The following is a 22,277-nucleotide window of genomic DNA, read 5'->3' on the forward strand; positions in this document are numbered from 1 at the left end:
CTTAACCGAGCAAACTACATTCCATTGACAGATAGACACAAAGTTACAGGTGAGACTTGTGATTGTGCGTTGATTTTGGCGATTTCCTGCCTGTAATGACTGGGGTGGAGACTGGAAAGTGATGAGAGTCGGATTTCAGCCTGAATCAGCTCAGTTGGACTCTCTATAAATACATACCACCTGTCTTCTCAGTGTCTCTGCTGTGGCGCTTCAGCCTGCTTGTCCTCCATCATTGTGCTTTTGCGACCTTCAACACCACTAAAACCATGGCTCAACAGCAGCAGATTAGGTAGGAACCTGTTTCTAATATATGTTTTCATGTCAGATTATGTGGTGTATTACAATAATACATGATTTTATTGTCTAAAATATGAAGACGATTGGGTTTGTTCAATTTTCATAGCTAATAACAGGGGATGCCTTATGTAATATTTAGTATTATGTTGATATGTCAGGTTATTTACATTTTGTCACAATGTTTTTACAACCACCATTCATTGCATTCTCAAATTGTCTTTAAACTTGCTGCTTCAATGATTTTTATAGCTTAATCAGTTGAAGTTGCATAACTATAGAGCCACGCTTTATTCCATGTACAGTATATACAGTATGTAGTAGGAACAGCAATGTCCGGTATTTGAATGAAGTTCTTCATTCTCCAGCCTTCCGGCTAAACTGATCAACGGGGGTATTGCCGGCATGGTTGGAGTCACCTGTGTGTTCCCAATCGACCTGGCAAAGACTCGCCTGCAGAACCAGCAAAGCAGTCAGCAACTTTACAGGAATATGTAAGAAACCAGACACAGCTACAGAGACATGACAGGATACCTAAACCCCTAAAACTTGTGCAGGCCTTTTCATTCATTATGTGTTGACACACATTTGTTATATTGGTGCTAGTTCATGAATCAAATTCTCTAGTGACGTCATTCTGACAATGCAAGAAATTCATTCCTGCTGTTACTGCTCTTGCCAGCAGTATTTACGTTTTTTAATTTGTCGTGTTTGGCAGGTACTACAGTACTGGGTGACTGTATATTTATTTTGCTGTAACTAGTGATTCCAGTATTGCTTTGATTCCGGTAATGCTTGTTGTGGAAGTCGCTTTGTTCCGGGTTCTTTTGGCCACCAAGCACAGACATCACCGCTCCTTTTCAGGGCTTTCAGACACTGTTTTTATTTTACAATAAAGTCTCTGTAGTGCTTTTCAGCAATTGTCTTTCGCTCTCGTTCTCGCTCGTGCTCCAACTCCAGCCACCATCAACAACCCTCTCTTCTTCCCAGCTGCTGCTTCTAACAGAGCGACAGATGATTAGATAAACGCGCCCAGGTGGGCCATCTACTCACCAATCTCGAAGCCGGTCCTGACACATCCCACTTCGCCGCAGGGCCACGCCCCTCCACATTTGTAGTCCGTCAAGTGACGTCTTACCAGAAGTCAAAAAGACTGGTGGTCAAGGGGCCGAGATCTTCCTGCAAGAAGCAGATACCGGCAAAAAATAAAACTACGCAATGGAATAGATCCCTATATTTTATCAAAAAAAGATTTGTTGAGGGATATAAAGGACAATACGTCTGGAGTTCCCAGATATGTCAAACTATGCTCCAGACGTCCTTCTACACGACAAAACAGATAAAAACTTGGAAAAGCATGAAAGTCTACAACTTTTTTGTGTGTGGCTGGGTCAAGGGAATTTGTTTTAAGGCTCTCTGATAAATATGCATCATTTTTGCTCCGGTAATGTTGCATTTCATGATTTAGCTTTGCGTCCACTGCCACCATGTTTGTTGCCTTGTTGTTATTGCATGTGCTGTTTACGAGTATGTTTTTCCTCGTCTTAATCTAAATATAAGTATAGGTCTCATTGTTGTGTATGTGTCAGGACTTGGACTTTGGCATAGTTTGTTCTCCCGTGGTGCAAATGATTTGGACCATACGTGGTGTGAAGGTGGGTACATGATTTAATAATGACTACAAAAAGGAATAAACAAAAAGCGTGCACAAGGCGGAAGTACAAAAACTTGGCTAATGAAACAAAACTTGCACAAAAGGCAGAAACTATGAACAATGAAACAAAAACACTAACTGTGGCATTAATAAACAAAACTTACTTGGCATGGAACTATGGTAGCAGGAATATCATGGGTAGCATGGATGAATAGATAGAGAATGTCACCAGCACGAACAACAGAAACAGACAGGCTTAAATAGTGACATGATTAGTGAAAACAGGTGCGTGACTCAAAACGTGAAACAGGTGCGTGACATGACAGGTGAAAACTAATGGGTTGCTATGGTGACACAACAAACAAAAGTACACAAAGAGCCAAAAAACAAAACGAAACAAAACATGATCACACAGACATGACAGTATGTGGTTAAAGCGTCATTTAATGAGCACTGCCTTTGGTAAAAGCTTGACTCTTTTAGATTTTGCTCACATTTGCTTTTCTTTTATTTAGACTCACTATTTATTTGTATTTTAAGAAATACAAATAATATTAAAATACTTAAATGGGAACTAATACATGTTAAAAGTATATCAAACAAACCTTTGACGAAGTGATCACTGTAAATTTGTGCATTCTTCAACTCTGCTCTCTTGTACTAAAGTGCATGGTACTTTTCTTGTCGTTTTTCATAAAATATTGTACTCTTCCGCCCTTCTTGACCACCTTTAGAAGAACTCTGAAGAAAGGTTTATCCTTTTTGCGATTTGAACAATTTGTATAGCCGAAAAACAACACAAGAATAGTGCATTTTTCTTTAGGAAAGGCTGAAGCATCTAGTACCCTTTGAGAACAGACGCTGGCTTGACCACCACGCATATCTAAAGAGCCGGATGTGACTTGATGTAAATCCAAGCAATACTCCTGTTCAAGTTGTATTGCAATTTCTATTTGAGTCCATGTTTTAAAAGGGAACAAAGAGGAAAAAGAGAGAACAGAGAAAGAGAACAACCCCAGCGGTAAAATGAGAATCAGTCAATTGTTTTTTTTTCATTTTTGAACAATTTACAGTACATCAATTTACGAGCTTAATTGGTTCTGTGACGAAGCTTTTCAAAACACTTGTATTTCAAATCAACATCGCTAATTGAAATGAATTGAAATCAATTTAATATGTTCTTGCCCCCCCCCAAAACAACACAATTTTAACATGTAACATACCTTTTGAAAAGCAAAGCAAACTTTTAGATAATAAATATTGTAGACAAATGATACAATAAAATGTACTACTTACAACTGCAGTAGTTTTATGAAATAATACAATAACAATGTACATGCAGCATTGGAGAGTGGACTTCCACGGTAGGGGTGGGAATTGATAAGATTTTGTAACCAAAATTTTTGCTTGCAACTTAAAGCATAATAATTAACAGAGACAGCTCTTATCTCAAAACACTCTTAAGTTGGGGCCCTCTTAAGTTAAGATACCAACAGCGTGGATCAGAGTGTAGAGCGGCCGTCCAGAATCCTGTTTTTATCAGATGGGAAATAGCTCTGAAGTGAGAATTTTTTTTGTCAAAATCGGATCCCGAAATGATCATTCATGCGTTCATCTTGTCATGCATTGACTATTTTAATTGTTTTTTAATTTTTATCAACAAGTCAACTCTAAAGAGATTTTAGACTGTATAGAATGCAGCTGCCAAACTTTTGACTGGTGCGCTCAGAAGAGCCCACACTACCCCCATTCTATTAAGTCCTCATTGGCTTTCAGTCCAATTTCGCATTGAGTTTAAGATTTAAGTCCTGCATTTTCATGTGTAGCATGGTAGGTGTCAGGAATCGTGAGTGTAGACCTCAAAAAATGCAAAGACGGAAAACAGCTAACAGTCATCACCTCTTTAATGTTAAGATGAAAAGACAACAAAAAGCGATTGCGGGAAAAAAAGAGCACACCCTGAATAAACATAGGTGAATACAAAACAAGGTGCATCTGGCAAGCTGGACACCGGTCAGGCCTTATGTGGAAAAGGTAACAAGAAGCATGGTTGAGAAGACCGTGTAAATCATGAATGTCAGGGAACAACTTGTGCAGTGCCGGTGCTAACCAGTTGTCGCCACTCAGCCTGAATAGCCGGCAACTAATTGAGATCAGGTGTGGCCAGACTCCTGGGGCCAGTGGCACGTCAAACTGCAGGAGAGAGAGAAAAAGAAGGCGAGGAGAATGGAAACACAACAGCAGGGACGTAATCTAACAGTACCCTGCCCTATATGTACGCCTCCTGCATTGCAGCTTACTAGGCCTGTCTGCAAAACCTCGCAATCCATCCTTGGGATCGTACCCTTCCTAATCAACCTTCCCTTCTTCTCACGTTAAAGATGGCTTCGACCGTAAATGCAGGGTGACCTTCGACCAGCCGCGGGGGAGGAGTAAGCACCTCCGGAGGGCAGAGCGAGCTCGGGGTTACTGGCTTGAGGCGGTAGATATGAAAGACAGAGTTGCACTCGAGGGATTTGGGAAGGCAGAGTTTAATTGCAGCACAGTTGATGATCTTGATAATAGGGTCTATAGTGAGGGATAGGCCCCAGGAAAACACCACACTGTTTGTCCCACTTGGTAGTGTAGTGCGGGGACGCAACGGAGGTTAGCGAGGCGTTGGTTCCGTTCACATTGGCGTCTGACTCCAGTGAGGAAAAAAATGGAGGCTGGTACACATATGCTGCATGGAAAGGTGTTTGACCTGTGGCAGAACAGATGAGGGAGTTGTGGGCATATTCGATCAATCCATCTCTTCCTCTTGAAACCGCGTATCAATCCGCACAGCTAATTATATGAATTCATCAAGGCAGAGCGAGTGATATTATGTGCCGATAGCCCAAGGTAGAAGGCGTTGAGGAGAGCTGACAGACCCCAGTTGCAGTCGGCCAAGGTGCGGAACTCTATGGCGTAATCAGAGACTTGTCGCTGCCGCTTCCCTGCCTGTGAGCTTCTATCTAAATAATTGGAGTAAAACTTTGAAATATGTGGCGTATGAGGAGTTTGTGACACTGCAACCGTTCCGCTCTGCCGTGGCCAAGGCACCCGCTCGGCCACTGAGGTGAGAGATAACGAAGGCTACTTTTGCTCGCTCTGATGTGAAGGCAGAGGCTTGAAGTTCAAAGTGTCGTTCACATTTGATCAGACATTGTATCACATTGCTGCGATGAGGTGGCGACTTGTCCAGGGTGTACCCCGCCTTCCGCCCGATTGCAGCTGAGATAGGCTCCAGCGCCCCCCGCGACCCCGAAGGGAATAAGCGGTAGAAAATGGATGGATGGATGTATCACATTGTCACTCTCACCGGAGAACCTCTCAAGATAGCTGAGAGCAGACGGCTGTGTTGGCTTGTTATCTGAGCGCTCGGACTTCCCAAAGGGTTGGCAGTAGAGCTTGTGGTAGGCAGGACGTCAGCAAGCAGGGTGTTGAGTTGGACCATCAATTTGTCTTGTCATTCCGACAGAGTTTGTAGGCCCAATCTCCTGGTCATCCTGCTGGCCGATGCGTCGCGCCAGACCTCACGAGGCTTGCTCAAAATGTTTCATCTCTTCGAGATCCATAATCTGACCGACACCTTCTGTCAGGAATCGTAAGTGTGGATCTCAAAAAAGGCAGAGACTGAAACCAGCAAACAGTCATTACTTCTTTAATGTTGAGGTGAAAAAACTATACAAATCGATGGCGAATACAAAACAAGGTGCCTCTGGCAAGTTGGAGACTGGCAGACCTGACGTGGACAAGGTACAGAGAAGCGAAGGTTGAGAAGGCTGTGTAGATAATGGACATCAGATAATAACTTGTGAGGTGCCGGTACTAACCAGCTATCGCCACTCAGCCTAAATAGCTGGCGATCTTTTGGGATTTAGGTGTGGCCAGTCTCCTGGAGCCAGTGGCATGTCAAACTGCACGAGAGAGAGAAAAAAAGGGCAAGAGCAGAAACACAACAGCAGGGACAAAATTTAACAGTGGGTCCCCTCAGTATATCACTGATTTGTTGTGCCCCTACACTTCAGGGCGCAGCCTTCGGTCTTCAGGCAAGGGTCTCCTAAAGATCCCCAAAACTAATTTTAATAATCAGGGAGACCTGTAATTTCAGGCTGTTGCCCCCAGACTCTGGAATGACTTCCACCAGTCTCTCTGTGAGCTTGACTGTGTTGACTCTTTTAAAAAACAATTGAAGACTTTGCTTTTCAGAAAAGCTTTTAGTCAATGGACTTTTTAACTTTTATAAAATCCTTTTTATGATCTTGCCCCTGTTGTTATAATGTATTTGTTGTTTTAATTTACCTTTTGTACAGCAGTTTGTGATTTTTATCTGTGAAAAGTTAATAAAATGTACATTTACTTGAGGGTTTCTAGTACGAATCCAGCTTCCGCCATCCTAGTCACTACCGTTGTGTCCTTGGGTAAGGCAATTGACCCACCTTCGTTCGATTGCCACCCACACTAGTGTGTGAAAGTGAATTAACTTTTCGTGGTGGTTGGAGATGTCATAGGCACAACTTTGCAGCCATGTATCAGTCTGTCTACTTCAGGGCAGCTGCGGCTACGAATGTAGCTTACCAAAACCAATGGAATGTATAATGCATTCTCTATGTAACGCGCTTTGAGTCACTAGAAAAAAGAAATATTTACATAAAATGTATTATCATTATTATTATTACCACCACTGTATTTGTCATAGCATTTCTTAACCTCCCTTTATCTCCTGAAATTAATTCCTTTTTTTTCCCCACCAGGATGGACTGCCTTATAAAGACCGTTAAATCCGAAGGTTACTTTGGCATTTACAGAGGTAATCCTCATTTAATTCTTTAAATGTCCATTTGTTGACTGTGTAAAAACTAAATGTGATGTAAATCAATCATCTCTAATGTCAGCCGGACTCTAATGAGGTAGTAAGTAGTGAAGCCATTCTCATGATAATGTCTGTTTTTTGTTGCTCCAAAGATGCCACTTTTACATAGTTGCCCGTTGTGCATTAAATCAAATCAAATTTGTCAATGCAGTAACAGTCGAGTCAAGACATGACTTTAGCGGTGCCCTTTTAATACAAGAGATAGGTTTCGCTTACTTTGAATAGGTCAATGCTTGCATAAGGCAAAGACAAGCCAGGTCTGTCAGACTGAGGTTGAAGAAGGTTAGAAGGTGTGTGCATAGGCAGTACTCTCTTGAGGATCTCATTGCCTTGGGCCTCCACCTAAAAATAGCAGACGCATTTTGAGGGGGTATAGCTCGGTTGAGGGTTCCAGGTTCGATTCCCACTTCCGCCATCCTAGTCACTGTCGTTGTGTCCTTGGGAAAGACACTTTACCCACCTGCTCCCACCTGTTAAAGGTAACTTAGATATTGGGTTTCACTATGTAAAAGTGCTTTGAGTCACTACAGAAAAGCGCTATATAAATATAATTCACTTCATTTGCCCATGTTATTGACACTTTTCCAGCAGGTAGTTGTTTTTGTTATGGTACATGTTCACCACCTGCCAGGTGAGGCCAAGTTTCTGCATGTTTCTCAGCCACGTTTGCACATGTGGTATCTTAGCTGCAGTTTCCATTCCGAAAAGAACATTCTTGGAGATGACATTTATCCAGCACTCAAATCAACGCTTCTGTAGTTGGTCTTTGAACTGGGCCATCACATCACCATGTCCATTTTGTTCCGTTTTAGAATTGTTAATGTCAATTTATATAAATAAAGTGACACATCCTAGATAAAATGAAATATGTTTGCTCTATCTAATCAAGTTTTTATATGTTCAATAGTTTAGGTCAAATAAATTGTATTATTAAATTAGCAAAAAATAAATACATTAATACAATACCATTTCAAGGTCTACTATAGAGGGTGGGTGAGGAAAAAAAGGCGTTTTACATACTGGCATTTACATAAAAAGGGGAGTTACTCTTTCAAATACTGTATATCTGTGTACACATCAGTTATTACTAGGGGTGCTGAAAAAAATGTATTCACATCCTAATTGCTATTCTTATGACCAATTCTAAACTGATTCAGAATTTTCAACAATAAAACATTAAAAGAAAAAAAAAGAAAGAAAAAGAAAAAAAAAATAAAAAAAAAATATATATATATATATATATATATATATATATATATATATATATATATATATATATATATATATATATATATATATATACACGTTACGTCGGGAAAAAACACGGAGACTATTTAATCCCTACAAGCCTGTTTCGCAGGTTTCCCTGCTCTTCAGGGGAGTTATATATATATGTGTGTGTGTGTGTGTGTGTGTGTGTGTGTGTGTGTGTGTCATAGGAGCTTGCAAGTGGGGCTGTTGTAACCTGTAACCTGTAACCTGTAACGTGTTATGAAAGTGTTTTATCATTTTTATACTAAATAATATATTGTGAGAAATCGGGACTTGTAAGTTTCACACCCCTAGTAATAACAGTAATAGACCACCAAATGTTTCATTCTGAAAATGAGGTAATTGATGCCAATGAGCTTAGCATGATAACATGTCCACTGTAGGTGCTGCTGTAAATCTGACCCTAGTGACTCCTGAGAAGGCTATCAAACTCGCTGCCAACGACTTCTTTCGCCACCAGCTAAGCAAAAATGGGTGAGTATAGTCCAACAGAGAAAGACTGAACATGACTTTAAAACCCAGCAATAAATCGGTTTTGTCGTAAAAAATGTGCGGGGGTGTGTCTTTAGCGCTAAATTAACAGTGTTCAAGGAGATGCTGGCAGGATGCTGCGCCGGGATGTGCCAGGTCATTGTCACCACACCCATGGAGATGCTCAAGATCCAGCTTCAGGATGCTGGCAGGCTTGGTAAGGCTGTCAGTATTTAAACACATATACAGTATATTGGATAGATTACACATTTTTTTTGACATAGCTGTGACATTGTCTTCTTTTGCTTCATCCTCCAGCAGCCCAACAAAGGGTGATGCCCGGTGTGGTAACGGCTCTAAAGATGGGTGGAACCAGTGCTGTCCTCAGCCGTTCCTATAACGGCAGCCCTGCGCCTCAGGTCATGAGAGTATCAGCCACACAGATCACAAGAGAACTGCTGAAGACCAAAGGTGTCACAGGACTGTATAGAGGACTTGGGGCTACGTTAATGAGGTAGTGACACATCAGACTCTTCGTGAGTCTACACTGCAGTAGTTGACATGCTTTTCCGTCCCCTCCTTAGGGACATCCCTTTCTCGGTTGTGTACTTTCCTCTTTTTGCACATTTACACCAGCTGGGCCAGCACTCATCAGGAAACCCATCGGTGCCGTTCTATTGGTCCTTTGTGTCCGGCTGCTTGGCTGCGACCGTTGGCGCGATAGCTGTCAGCCCTTGTGACGGTCAGTGCAATCTTTGTCAAAGTGAAGCGTTTAAGTGACGTGAACTCAGACTGCATTTCTGTCTATCCTACATAGTGGTCAAAACAAGGCTACAATCCTTCAAAAAAGGAACTAATGAAGAAACCTACAATGGAGTGGTGGATTGTATCAGGTAACGTGGACACCTTTCCATTTTAGAAATTCTATGCAACCTTGATTTATGAACTTAATTGTTTCTTGAACAAGGTTCCTAAATATAAAAATTATTACATTATTAAATGTGAATGTGAATAATGGGTTCCCGCCTTGACAAAAGTCCATATTTCAGTAAATGTTTGTACACTTTGAACGAAATATAGCGCGCGATACAGTACTGTTTATCAAACAAACATAACAAGGGGGTGATTGATCAACTTTCTTTTTAAAAAACAAAGTCGTACCACAACAATGTTATGCAGCTGCTTTGCTTACACACACACACACACACACACACACACACACACACACACACACACACACACACACACACACACACACACACACACACACACACACACACACACACACACACACACACACACACACACACACACACACACACACACACACACACACACACACACTGTCACTAGCCCTGTGGTGCACTCAATTGGAAATCACAAAACTCCTTAACTTTAACAGCCAGGTCGCTACAATCATTAGGAATAATAAATAAAATCTGCTTTGCCTTGTCTGTTTACCTTGTCGAGGAGGTTGAGGAGGGGGTTGAAAGGAATGGCAGTGTCGACAATACTGTGGATACTTCCTGAATGTATCAAACCACACAACGCTTGTCCATTGCTTTGTTTTGACTCATATTGAGCTAGCAAAACTCGCAAAATATTTTAAAAAGGCTAAAACGCCTAAAAAGCACACAAAGCAGCACTGTAGCTTACAGCAGCATTCTGCCAACAGGAATAAACCAGTTTACCCACAATGAATGTGCTTCCAGGCACATGATGGGTGGATGAAACATTCGTACATGGAAACAAGATTTGTACACCAAAGCATCATTTAATTCCGTGTGCGGTTTGTGAAATCTAAAAGTTCGTAGAAGGAGGGGTTTATAAATCGAGGTTCCATTGCAGATGAATTGGCTAATTAATGTCACACAGCAGGGGCGTCACTAGCTTTTAAGGACAGGGGGGGCTTAGCCCCCAGGAGATGCACAGGATGCAAGCGAACGTAGCGCACGAGCACAAAACTTCACAAACGGCTAACAGACTTAGAAATTAATCATTGTTATTATTATTATTTCAGTCGGTTTATTTTCAATCTGTGTTCAGTACAACAACAGACATGGGTTTGCACAGTGACATTTTGTTTACAGCATCAACAAGAAACAATTACTTGCATGATCCTTCAATATACAATGAAAGTCATGGCATTAGCCTCTATGTTATTCATTCACAAGATAGAGGCTAATGCCACCACTTTAGCTCACAATACAATAATTGTTTGTTCCTAAATATTTTGAAGTTGCACAGATTACATTTTGGGCACATATGTGACTAAAATGGTTGTAAATTCAAGCCCTGGAAATATTACTTAATTACTTGAATTAAAGTAATATCTGGATCGGGATAATTTGGCTTGTATATAATATATTTATATATATATTTTATGGCAAGCCATTAAGGAAATTAAATATATATGGAAGTCTGAATAGAAATGAGAAACTTTTATATATATTGTAAATAAGAAAGACTTAGAGTCTGTCTGCTGATCTGAAAAAGAGCCAAAGCTGTCAAAGAGCTGAGGGACCATCTTCAAAGTGCAATGCTGAAACAAATAATGCAAACAATAAAATGTAACTTCCAGGGCTTGAGATTAACGTAGTCCCGTCGTCCCGGGGACGATAAAAAAAATGCACGGGACAAAATTAAATGCTCCCCGGGACGATGGCTTTTAACCTTTTTTTTTCTTTTTCTTTTTATGTATTTATTCATTTTACATTTTATATTAAATGTCTTGGTTTTTCCTCCCTCTGAAAATCCTATGAAATGTTTAACAAGCCATCCTATAATAATACAACAGCTATTAATGTAACAATACAATAAAACAAATATATTTAATGATGTTTTTTTCATTATTTCAACAATAGGCTAATGTATATTACTTTATATAGATTCTACAAGAAACACAACACTTAAAAACTAATTTATTTACAATTGCAGACACAAGGTTCTTGTTCTGCAGTGAGCCCCCCTAAAATAGGCCTAACAACGCCAATGTCACACAGTCTTGACCTAAGGTAATCCTAATCCCATATGTTTCCTTTCATTGCAGAAATATAATGAGAAAAGAGGGTGCCTCTGCTTTCCTCAAAGGAGCCAGTTGTCGGGCCCTTGTCATTGCTCCCCTCTTTGGCATCGCCCAGGTGGTGTACTTTGTTGGAGTTGGAGAGATGGTGCTCGGTTACACTCCCTATAATATCTACTCTGCATAGGGGAGGTTAGGTGTATAATATGGAAGGGCCAACATGCACTTCTATGTGGTCTCCAAGTCAGGTTTCCTCCACTGAAATAATTGATAGACTAGCTTGGGCTCCTCTCCCTCCATAAACAGATTTACGGAATGTAAAAAAAAACCATTTATGTCTAATTCTTAACACTTCATAATCCTAAACTGCATCCTAGTGGAAATTCTGTGATAATGATGTGTTATCAATTACATACAGAGATTTCATAGACTCACCTCAAAATAAGTCAAAAAAAAAGTTTGACTAACAATGTATGGCTGCATAGCCGTTAACCCTTGGTAAAACTTGAACGTGGCAGATGCCATAGTGTAGTATTTAGTGTAAGCAATTTAATTGTCAAGATTTTCAGAACACTTTGGAAGTGATTTGGAAATGTCCTCGTGGTTTCTGCCTCTCCTTGTTATCTGCTCCTGCAGAACCTGTTGTTTTAAGAGTAACTAAACAGCTCATTTGATTTTGGAGTCTTTTCCAGGTCAAGATTTCATAGAACTCTCTTCATTCAATGTTGTAAAGGGGACCTATGATGATTTTGATCTACATTCAAAACACTTCCTTGTGATCCAGATAAGATGTATTGGATATGCTATGGTGTGTGTTTTGCGGGAATTTTGCTCCCCAGTCACTTTTATAACCCGTTTTTTGAGACTGTCGACAAGATGTTCATTTGTGGAGGCTTGCTCAGATTGCAAATGAAACCACACCCCACCCTCTCCAAAAGCAACAGATATATATCTTAAAAACGAACATCACTGCTGTTGTTTTTCAGTCACAGTATAAAATAAACTTTATATACATTATATAAATTTGGCGGCCACAACATTAGGTACACTTGTCCACTCTTGGATCGAGAGCTGCTTTAAAAAAGTTGTTTTTTAGCAGCATTTATGTCACATCAGTGTTATTATGCGCATGCCACGATTAGATGAAATTAATTCTTTATCCTGAATTTTCTTGTTTTTTTCAAACCAAGTCGCAATGTCGGCGTCTTCACTTCAGCGGCTAATCAATTTCGTAGTCACCACATAATTATTTATTTTATCGTGTATATTTTATAGACAGGCAGCACGGTGGCAGAGGGGTTAGTGCGTCTGCCTCACAATACGAAGGTCCTGAGTAGTTGTGAGTTCAATCCCGGCCTCGGGATCTTTCTGTGTGGAGTTTGTATGTTCTCCCCGTGACTGCGTGGATTCCCTCCGGGCACTCCGGCTTCCTCCCACCTCCAATGACATGCACCTGGGGATAGGTTGATTGGCAACACTAAATTGGCCCTAGTGTGTGAATGTGAGTGTGAATGTTGTCTGTCTATCTGTGTTGGCCCTGCGATGAGGTGGCGACTTGTCCAGGGTGTACCCCGCCTTCTGCCCGATTGTAGCTGAGATAGGCTCCAGTGCCCCCCGCGACCCCGAAGGGAATAAGCGGTACAAAATGGATGGATGGATGGATGGATTTTATAGACATAGATCAGGCAAGAAGCTCCAGTGGCAAAGGGGAGGTAGCTTGCCGACAAAGCATGTCCAGAATGACCATTAGTCTGTCAATATTTGACGTCACAAATGGCCCACTGTTAAACATAAGTCAGCAAAACACAGAGTTAACATTTTTCAGCCAAGTATATCAAAAGTTAAATACTGAATATATGCAATTAGTTTTACTTAGAATTACAATGATAATATTTACAGCCTAATGCAATAACCTTATGATTTGACACTTTGGCATTGTTTAACGCGAGTATCCAACATTATAATAACGTTTACAAGTCAGAAAAGAGAAAAATCATCATAGATCCTCTTCTAAAGTTAGAGGATACAGTGATGCGTGACTGAAGTTGATTCACAGTGCTTTAAAAGTGCAACATGTCTCACTGACCCACTTTAATTTTGTTGTTGACTGTGGTTCCTCTGTGACTGGACCTGTCTGTGTCACATGACCCCAATGCAATAAGAATATTAAGAACAGTACAAATTAGGAGGGGGAAAAGTGGTTTTAGATATTTTAACATTTTATTTTTAATGTTTCATGCATATTTATTGAATATTTGTCACAAAATGTGTAAAAACTCAAATTGAGGAGAAACATTTTGCAAACTCAAATTGAGCCAAATGTAAAAATATTTTACAACTTTCAACCTTTGGATCACCTACAATAGGGTTTTTTTTTTTTTTGTATTATGTTTTAATTCATTGTAGAATTCCACATGTAAATACAGAATAATAAATTCTGATCTTTTATTGCCCTGTCTGTGTCTTGTGAGGTTTATTTGAGCGAAACAGTCTGATGCAAGGTGTCATCCTACTACTGTGTGCACACACGGCCAGCGTGGACACATTTGTGCTGCTGGGAATGCTCATGCTGCAATGTTGGACTAACATGACCCTGAGTGAGGATCCTCTATAAAACCATTTGCAAAACTATACCCTCTCCTGAGCGTTCAGCTGTTTTTACCACTCAAGTGCAGAAAGGTGAAACTGGGGACTTCCTCCATTGAGAAGATAGCTAATATTGTTGTGAAGTGAAGTGAAGTGAATTATATTTATATGGCGCTTTTTCTCTAGTGACTCAAAGCGCTTTACATAGTGAAACCCAATATCTAAGTTACATTTAAACCAGTGTGTGTGGCACTGGGAGCAGGTGGGTAAAGTGTCTTGCCCAAGGACACAACGGCAGTGACTAGGATGGCAGAAGCGGGGATCGAACCTGGAACCCTCAAGTTGCTGGCACGGCCACTCTACCAACCGAGCTATACCGCCCCAATTTGTATCTCTGCTAATATTGTTGTATCTCTGCCAGACAATTTCGTGTGATGGAGCTAAAGGAAACTAGCTGCAATATAAAAATCCAATTATATTATCAAAAGTAAAGGGCTATTCAACTGTGAGAGATTCACATTTTTATCCAATACACTCGGGACCCACTATTGCGTCTTAATAACCTAAATCAAATTATGTAGGACGTCCAGCTGCCTGTCGACCTATTCAGTGGCCTAGTGGTTAGAGTGTCCGCCCTGAGATCGGTAGGTTGTGAGTTCAAACACCGGCGGAGTCATACCATAGACTGTAAAACAATGGAACCCATTACCTCTCTGCTTGGCATTCAGCATCAAGGGTTGGAATTGGGGGTTAAATCACCAACAATGATTTCCGGGCGTGGCCGCCGCTGCTGCCCACTACTCCCCTCACCTCCCAGGGGGTGAACAAGGGGATGGGTCAAATGCAGAGGACAAATTTCACCACACCAAGTGTGTGTGTGACAATCATTGGTACTTTAACTTGAACTTTAAAGGCCTACTGAAATGATTTTTTTTTATTTAAATGGGGATAGCAGATCTATTCTATGTGTCATACTTGATCATTTCGCGATATTGCCATATTTTTGCTGAAAGGATTTAGTATAGAACAACGACGATAAAGATTGCAACTTTTGGTATCTGATAAAAAAAAGGCTTGCACCTACCGGAAGTAGCGTGACGTAGTCAGTTGAACATATACGCAAAGTTCCCTATTGTTTACAATGATGGCCGCATGAAGTGAGAGAGATTCGGACCGAGAAAGCGACAATTTCCCCATTAATTTGAGCGAGGATGAAAGATTTGTGGATGAGGAAAGTGCAAGTGAAGGACTAGTGGGGAGTTGAAGCTATTCAGATAGGGAAGATGCTGTGAGAGCCGGGGGTGACCTGATATTCAGCTGGGAATGACTACAACAGTAAATAAACACAAGACATATATATACTCTATTAGCCACAACACAACCAGGCTTATATTTAATATGCCACAAATTAATCCTGCATAAAAACACCTGCGTGTTTGTTATGCTAGCTCCTAGCTCCTCTGCTAGCTCCTAGCTCCATAGAACACGCCAATACAATTCAAACACCTGATCAACACACACAATCACTCAGCCCAAAAGACCGTTTACCTAACCCAAGGTTCATAAAGCTTATATATTTTTAAAAAGTTACGTACGTGACGCGCACATACGGTCAAGTTATCGAATGTTTAGCAGCCAAGGCTGCATACTCACGGTACCTGATATTCAGCTGGGAATGACTACAACAGTAAATAAACACAAGACATATATATACTCTATTAGCCACAACACAACCAGGCTTATATTTAATATGCCACAAATTAATCCTGCATAATAACACCTGCGTGTTTGTTATGCTAGCTCCTAGCTCCTCTGCTAGCTCCTAGCTCCATAGAACACGCCAATACAATTCAAACACCTGATCAACACACACAATCACTCAGCCCAAAAGACCGTTCACCTAACCCAAGGTTCATAAAGCTTATATATTTTTAAAAAGTTACGTACGTGACGCGCACGTACGGTACGGTACGTGTTATGCTAGCTCCTAGCTCCTCTGCTAGCTCCTAGCTCCATAGAACACGCCAATACAATTCAAACACATGATCAACACACACAATCACTCAGCCCAAAAGACCGTTCACCTAACCCAAGGTTCATAAAGCTTATATATTTTAAAAAAGTTACGTACATACGCAAAAAAAAGCCAAAGCTGCATACTCACAGTAGCACGTCTGCGTCTTTGTCATCCAAATCAAAGTAATCCTGGTAAGAGTCTGTGTTGTCCCAGTTCTCTACAGGCGTCTGTGTATCCAAGTCAAATGTCCTCCTGGTTAGAGTCTCTGTTATCCGAGTTCTTCCATCTTGACTGCATCTTTCGGGAATGTAAACAAAGAAGCGCCGGCTGTGTACTGTTGTGGCTGACTACGTTCGAAAAATACGTCCATTTCGCACCGACAACTTTCTTCTTTGCTTGCTCAGCTTCCTTCTTCATAATGCAATGAACATGATTGAAACAGATTCACGAACACAGATGTCCAGAATACTGTGGAATTATAAAATGAAAACAGAGCTTTTTCGTATTGGCTTCAATGTGGAAGGCATACCCGTGTTTGCCGGTCTACGTCACGCGCATACGTCATCCTCAGAGGCGTTTCGAACCGGAAGTTTAGCGGCAAATTTAAAATGTCACTTTATAAGTTAACCCGGCCGTATTGGCATGTGTTATAATGTTAAGATTTCATCATTGATATATAAACTATCAGACTGCGTGGTCGGTAGTAGTGGGTTTCAGTAGGCCTTTAATTTAACTGATTTGATCCAGAAGGATTTAAATAATCTGAGCAAGAAGTACTTTAGAGGAGTTAATAAAAGGAAGTGTGGGAAAAGAAATGGTGTCAAACTGCAAATGAGGAAACGGCAGATAACCCGCCTCCTCTTGCCATTCCTGGTTATGGGGAACGTCCAGTCCTTGCAAAGTAAACTTGATGAGCTTCAAGGAAACGCTCGCTTCCTCCAGGACTACAGAGATTGCTGTGTCATGGCATTCACGGAGACATGGTTTACTGTGGATGACTCGGACAACGACGTGATCAATGATGGATTTGGCATTCCATTTCGCTTGGATCGTGACGCATGAGGAGGGGACGTGTGCATCTACGTGAACAAGCGCTACTGCAATGCTGTGACTGTCAGAGAAAGACTGTGTACACCTGATGTAGAACTTCTGACAGAGTCGCTTCGTCCATTTTATTTACCCTGTGAGGTTCCACAAATATTTTTAACAACTGTGTACATTCAGCCCAAAGCAAACCCTACCACAGCCACAAGTACAAGGAACCTTTCCAAAAAATGTGAATATCATGGAAAAGTGTATTTATTTCCATTATTCCATTCAAAGTGTTAAAGGCCTACAGAAATGAATTTTTTTTATTTAAACAGGGATAGCAGATCCATTATATGTGTCATACTTGATCATTTCGCGATATTGCCATATTTTTGCTGAAAGGATTTAGTAGAGAACAACGATGATAAAGTTCACAACTTTTGGTTGCTGATAAAAAAAAGCCTTGCCTCTACCGGAAGTAGCGTGACGTAGTCAGTTGATAGCCTCTTCATATTTTCCAATTGTTTTCAATGCAGCTAGAGCGATTCGGACCGAGAAAGCGACGATTACCCCATTAATTTGAGCGAAGATGAAAGATTCGTGGATGAGGCACGTTAGAGTTAAGGACTAGAATGCAGTGCAAGACATATCTTTTTTCGCTCTGACCGTAACTTAGGTACAAGCTGGCTCATTGGATTCCACACTCTCTTTTTTCTATTGTGGATCACGGATTTGTATTTTAAACCACCTCGGATACTATATCCTCTTGAAAATGAGAGTCGAGAACGCGAAATGGACATTCACATTGACTTTTATCTCCACGACAATACATCGGCGAAACACTTTAGCTACGGAGCTAACGTGATAGCATCGGGCTTAACTGCATATAGAAACAGACTAAATAAACCCCTGACTGGCAGGATAGATAGAAAATCAACAATACTATTAAACCATGGACCTGCAACTACAATGTTAATGCTTTCCAGCCTGGCGAAGGTTAACAATGCTGTTGCTAACGACGCCATTGAAGCTAACTTAGCAACCGGACCTCACAGAGCTATGCTAAAAACATTAGCTATCCAAGTCAAAGTCCTCCTGGTTGTGTTGCTGTAGTCCACCGCTAATACACCGATCCCACCTACAACTTTCTTCTTTGCAGTCTTCATTGTTCATTAAACAAATTGCAAAAGATTCACCAACGCAGATGTCCAGAATACTGTGGAATTTTGAGATGAAAACAGAGCTTTTTTGTATTGGATTCAAAGGTGTGCCAATACTTCCGTTTAACTAGTGACGTCACTCGCATACGTCATCATACAAAGACGTTTTCAACCGGATGTTTAGCGGGAAATTTAAAATTGCACTTTATAAATTAACCCGGCCGTATTGGCATGTGTTGCAATGTTAAGATTTCATCATTGATATATAAACTATCAGACTGCGTGGTTGGTAGTAGTGGGTTTCAGTAGGCCTTTAAACTTCCATAGATTATTGATTCAGGGTCCACAATTTAAACAATTTAAATTATGTAGTTGTTTATTTGTACATAATTTGGGCTTCCAGCTCATAAAACCCATGGAAACAGAATTTCTAAAAATTAGAATACTGTGAAGAAACAACCATTTACTTGCAGATGACATGGTCATTGTCAGTATTCTTAGTGGAAATGAGTCCAGCCATGGTCCTGTTGTGAGTGAATTTGTCAGCTGGTGTGAGGAATCCTTTTTACAGGTCAACATATCTAAAACGAAAGACATGATTATTGATTTTAGAACCCACACCAATGCCAAACCTACCACAGTCCTCAAAGGGCAGCCTGTAGACTGTGTGGACAGCTCCAAATACCTTGGCACGGTCATCGACTCAAAGCTGACCTTCGAGATGAACTGCGAGACGGTGTGTAAAAAGGGACACCAACATCTTCATTGCCTTAGGAAACTGTCACACCTCCACATAGATGTGTTGACATTCTTTTATCAGGCATATATTGAATTGATAAGTAAGCTTATTGGTAAGCCACAACAAAACCTATCTGACATCTATGACACAAAGCTGCAGCGCAAGGTGAGCTCTATTATTCACCACTGCACCCATCATCCTTTACGCAGTGAATTGCAGCTCCTTCGCTCTGGTCGGCGGTTCATTGTTCCTCTTTGTAGGACTAAACGTTGTAAGAATACTTTTGTACCTGCTGCCAACACACGCTTAAATAAGGCTATCACATGGTGATTTTATTTATTTATTATGCCAGAGCACTTTAATCACAATGAATTACATATGTCTGCCCAACTATTTTACCCCTGGGTAGTACCATTAAAAAAACCTTGACCTTGACCTTGAAAGGGGATCTGCACTTTTTTTGAAATTTCGCCTATTGTTCACAATCATTATGAAAGACATGACGACGAATAGATTTGTTTTTAATGCATTGTAAATATTTAAATCAACGTAAATAAAAGTCCACTTACAGCGGAGCCAATGAGAGGTCCTCTATTTCACCCATAAAATCCAATAAATAACCAATCAAAAAGCACCAACAATACTCAATTTAAATTCCGTGACTTGAATATCAGTAAGTATAAGTATTGATGATATTGTTATCATAAGCTCTAACGCAGACAAACTATTTATAGTGGCGGTGTGATCACAAGCTTGTGCGCGTATGTTTACATCATCGAGTGGTCTGCTGCTTTCTCGTTTCCTGGCTCCCTGGAAATTTATTGTAGATCATAAATCATGCATCTCACCTGGACAGGAGAGTCTGAGGAGGTAATCCGACAAGTTGGTACACTTTGACAGCCATTTAGGGCCCGGAAACGGTGAGAAAGGCACAAAAAGACATTTGGTCACCCCCAACCCTTTTCTTCATGAGGATTATGGCCATTCTTCACCTAAATGGGATTATATGAACATCCCAGCAGTCGGCACCCGAATGACAGCAGATCTTGTACAGTAAGTGATGTTTCATTATGTTTGTTGGCTCTCACAAAGTCTGCAGCGATATCAGTGATGAAGAAAAAAAAAAGCAAACGTTGTGATTAGTGTTTTAATTAAATTAAATTAATGTGCTGCATATGCTTAAAATTATCAAAATACTTAAATATTAAATGTTATTATAAATGGGCCCGTTAGTACATTACATACAGTCGCGATCAAAAGTTTACATACATTTGTAAAGTACGTAATGTCATGGCTGTCTTGAGTTTCCAATACTTTCTACAATTCTTATTTTTTTTTGATAGAGTGATTGGAGCACATACTTGTTGGTCACAGAAAACATTCATGAAGTTTGGTTCTTTTATGAATTTATTATGGGTCTACTGAAAATGTGACCAAATCTGCTGGGTTAAAAGTATACATACCAATCAATCAATCAATCAATGTTTATTTATATAGCCCTAAATCACAAGTGTCTCAAAGGGCTGTACAAGCCACAACGACATCCTCGGTACAGAGCCCACATACGGGCAAGGAAAAACTCACCCCAGTGGGACGTCGGTGAATGACTATGAGAAACCTTGGAGAGGACCGCATATGTGGGTAACCCCCCCCCTCTAGGGGAGACCGAAAGCAACGGATGTCGAGTGGGTCTGACATAACATTGTGAAAGTCCAGTCCACAGTGGATCCAACACATCAGCGGGAGTCCAGTCCACAGCGGGGCCAACAGGAAACCATCCCGAGCGGAGACGGGTCAGCAGCGCAGAGATGTCCCCAACCGATGCACAGGCTAGTGGTCCACCCGGGGTCCCGGCTCTGGACAGCCAGCACTTCATCCATGGCCACCGGACATACAGCAATGTTAATATTTGGTTACATGTCCCTTGGCAAGTTTCACTGCAATAAGGCGCTTTTGGTAGCCATCCACAAGCTTCTGGCAAGCTTCTGCTTGACTTTTTGACCACTTCTCTTGACAAAATTGGTGCAGTTCAGCTAAATGTGTTGGTTTTCTGACATTGACTTGTTTCTTCAGCATTGTCCACATGTTTAAGTCAGGACTTTAGGAAGGCCAGTCTAAAACCTTCATTCTAACCTGATTTAGCCATTCCTTTACCACTTTTGACGTGTGTTTGGGGCATACTTGCCAACCCCCTCGATTTTCCTGGGAGACTCCCGAATTTCAGTGCCCCTCCCGAAAATCTCTTGGGGCAACCATTCTCTCGAATTTCTCCCGAATTTCTCCCGATTTCCACCAGGACAACAATATTGGGGGCGTGCCTTAAAGGCACTGCCTTTAGCGGCCTCTCTCACCTGAAAAGGAGACTATTATATACAGTATGTGTCCGTTATCCATAGGTTTATCTATAACCCATAAAGTAGGCAGGCACGGAGCTATTTCTCAGCGTGTGTTTATTCCAGCCGGCACGTTAATACACTGACACACAACATCCGGATTCCCATCATGCATTGCTTCAAAACTACTGTAAGTAGTAATGTCCAAAAAACATAACAGAGACGAAGCAGAAGAACGAAGAAGAGACATGGCGACGACGAGTAAGAAGAAGAAGTACGCTTGCAAGTTCCAAAATGATTGAAAAAAATAATTTCAGTTCATCCAGGACAGCTCGAAGGGGAAGGGGTATGCTGCCTGCACATTTTGTAGATCAGACTTTTCCATTGAACACGGTGGCCGAACGGATATACTCATTCATGAACGGATTATTTATATATAAATATATATATATATATATATATATATATATATATATATATATATATATACATATATATATATATATATATATATATATATATATATATATATATATATATATATATATATATATATATATATATATATATATAAGAAATACTTGAAAATAAATGCACCTCCGCTAATTCACCTTCTTTGAATGGCTATCCCGCCCTAGCAACATACTTGCCAACCCTCCCGATTTTTCCAGGACTCCCGAATTTCAGTGCCCCTCCCGATAAATCTCCCGGGGCAACCATTCTCCCGAATTTGTACCGATTTTCACCCGGACAACAATATTAAGGCCGTGCTGTGATAGCACTGCCTTTAACGTCCTCTACAA

At 40.7% G+C, this 22,277-nt stretch overlaps 1 protein-coding gene across 2 annotated transcripts; it reads left to right on the plus strand.

The window, feature by feature from the left end:
• Positions 1-229: 229 nt before the first annotated feature.
• Positions 230-14,058, plus strand: slc25a55b (solute carrier family 25 member 55b). Of its 2 annotated transcripts, none has more exons than XM_062052104.1 (9): positions 230-289; positions 663-788; positions 6,727-6,782; positions 8,501-8,591; positions 8,687-8,805; positions 8,907-9,102; positions 9,173-9,330; positions 9,406-9,481; positions 11,638-14,058. In XM_062052104.1, the coding sequence occupies exons 1-9, from the start codon at positions 267-269 to the stop codon at positions 11,795-11,797; spliced, it is 1,005 nt and encodes a 334-aa protein (XP_061908088.1). In that variant the 5' UTR covers positions 230-266; the 3' UTR covers positions 11,798-14,058. The 2 variants fall into 2 exon arrangements, with proteins under 2 accessions (XP_061908088.1, XP_061908089.1); XM_062052105.1 differs by having other exon boundaries at positions 8,910-9,102.
• The last annotated feature ends 8,219 nt before the right edge of the window (positions 14,059-22,277 follow it).

This window comes from Entelurus aequoreus, linkage group LG07 (genome assembly GCF_033978785.1).
Source record: "Entelurus aequoreus isolate RoL-2023_Sb linkage group LG07, RoL_Eaeq_v1.1, whole genome shotgun sequence".
NCBI lineage: Eukaryota > Metazoa > Chordata > Actinopteri > Syngnathiformes > Syngnathidae > Entelurus > Entelurus aequoreus.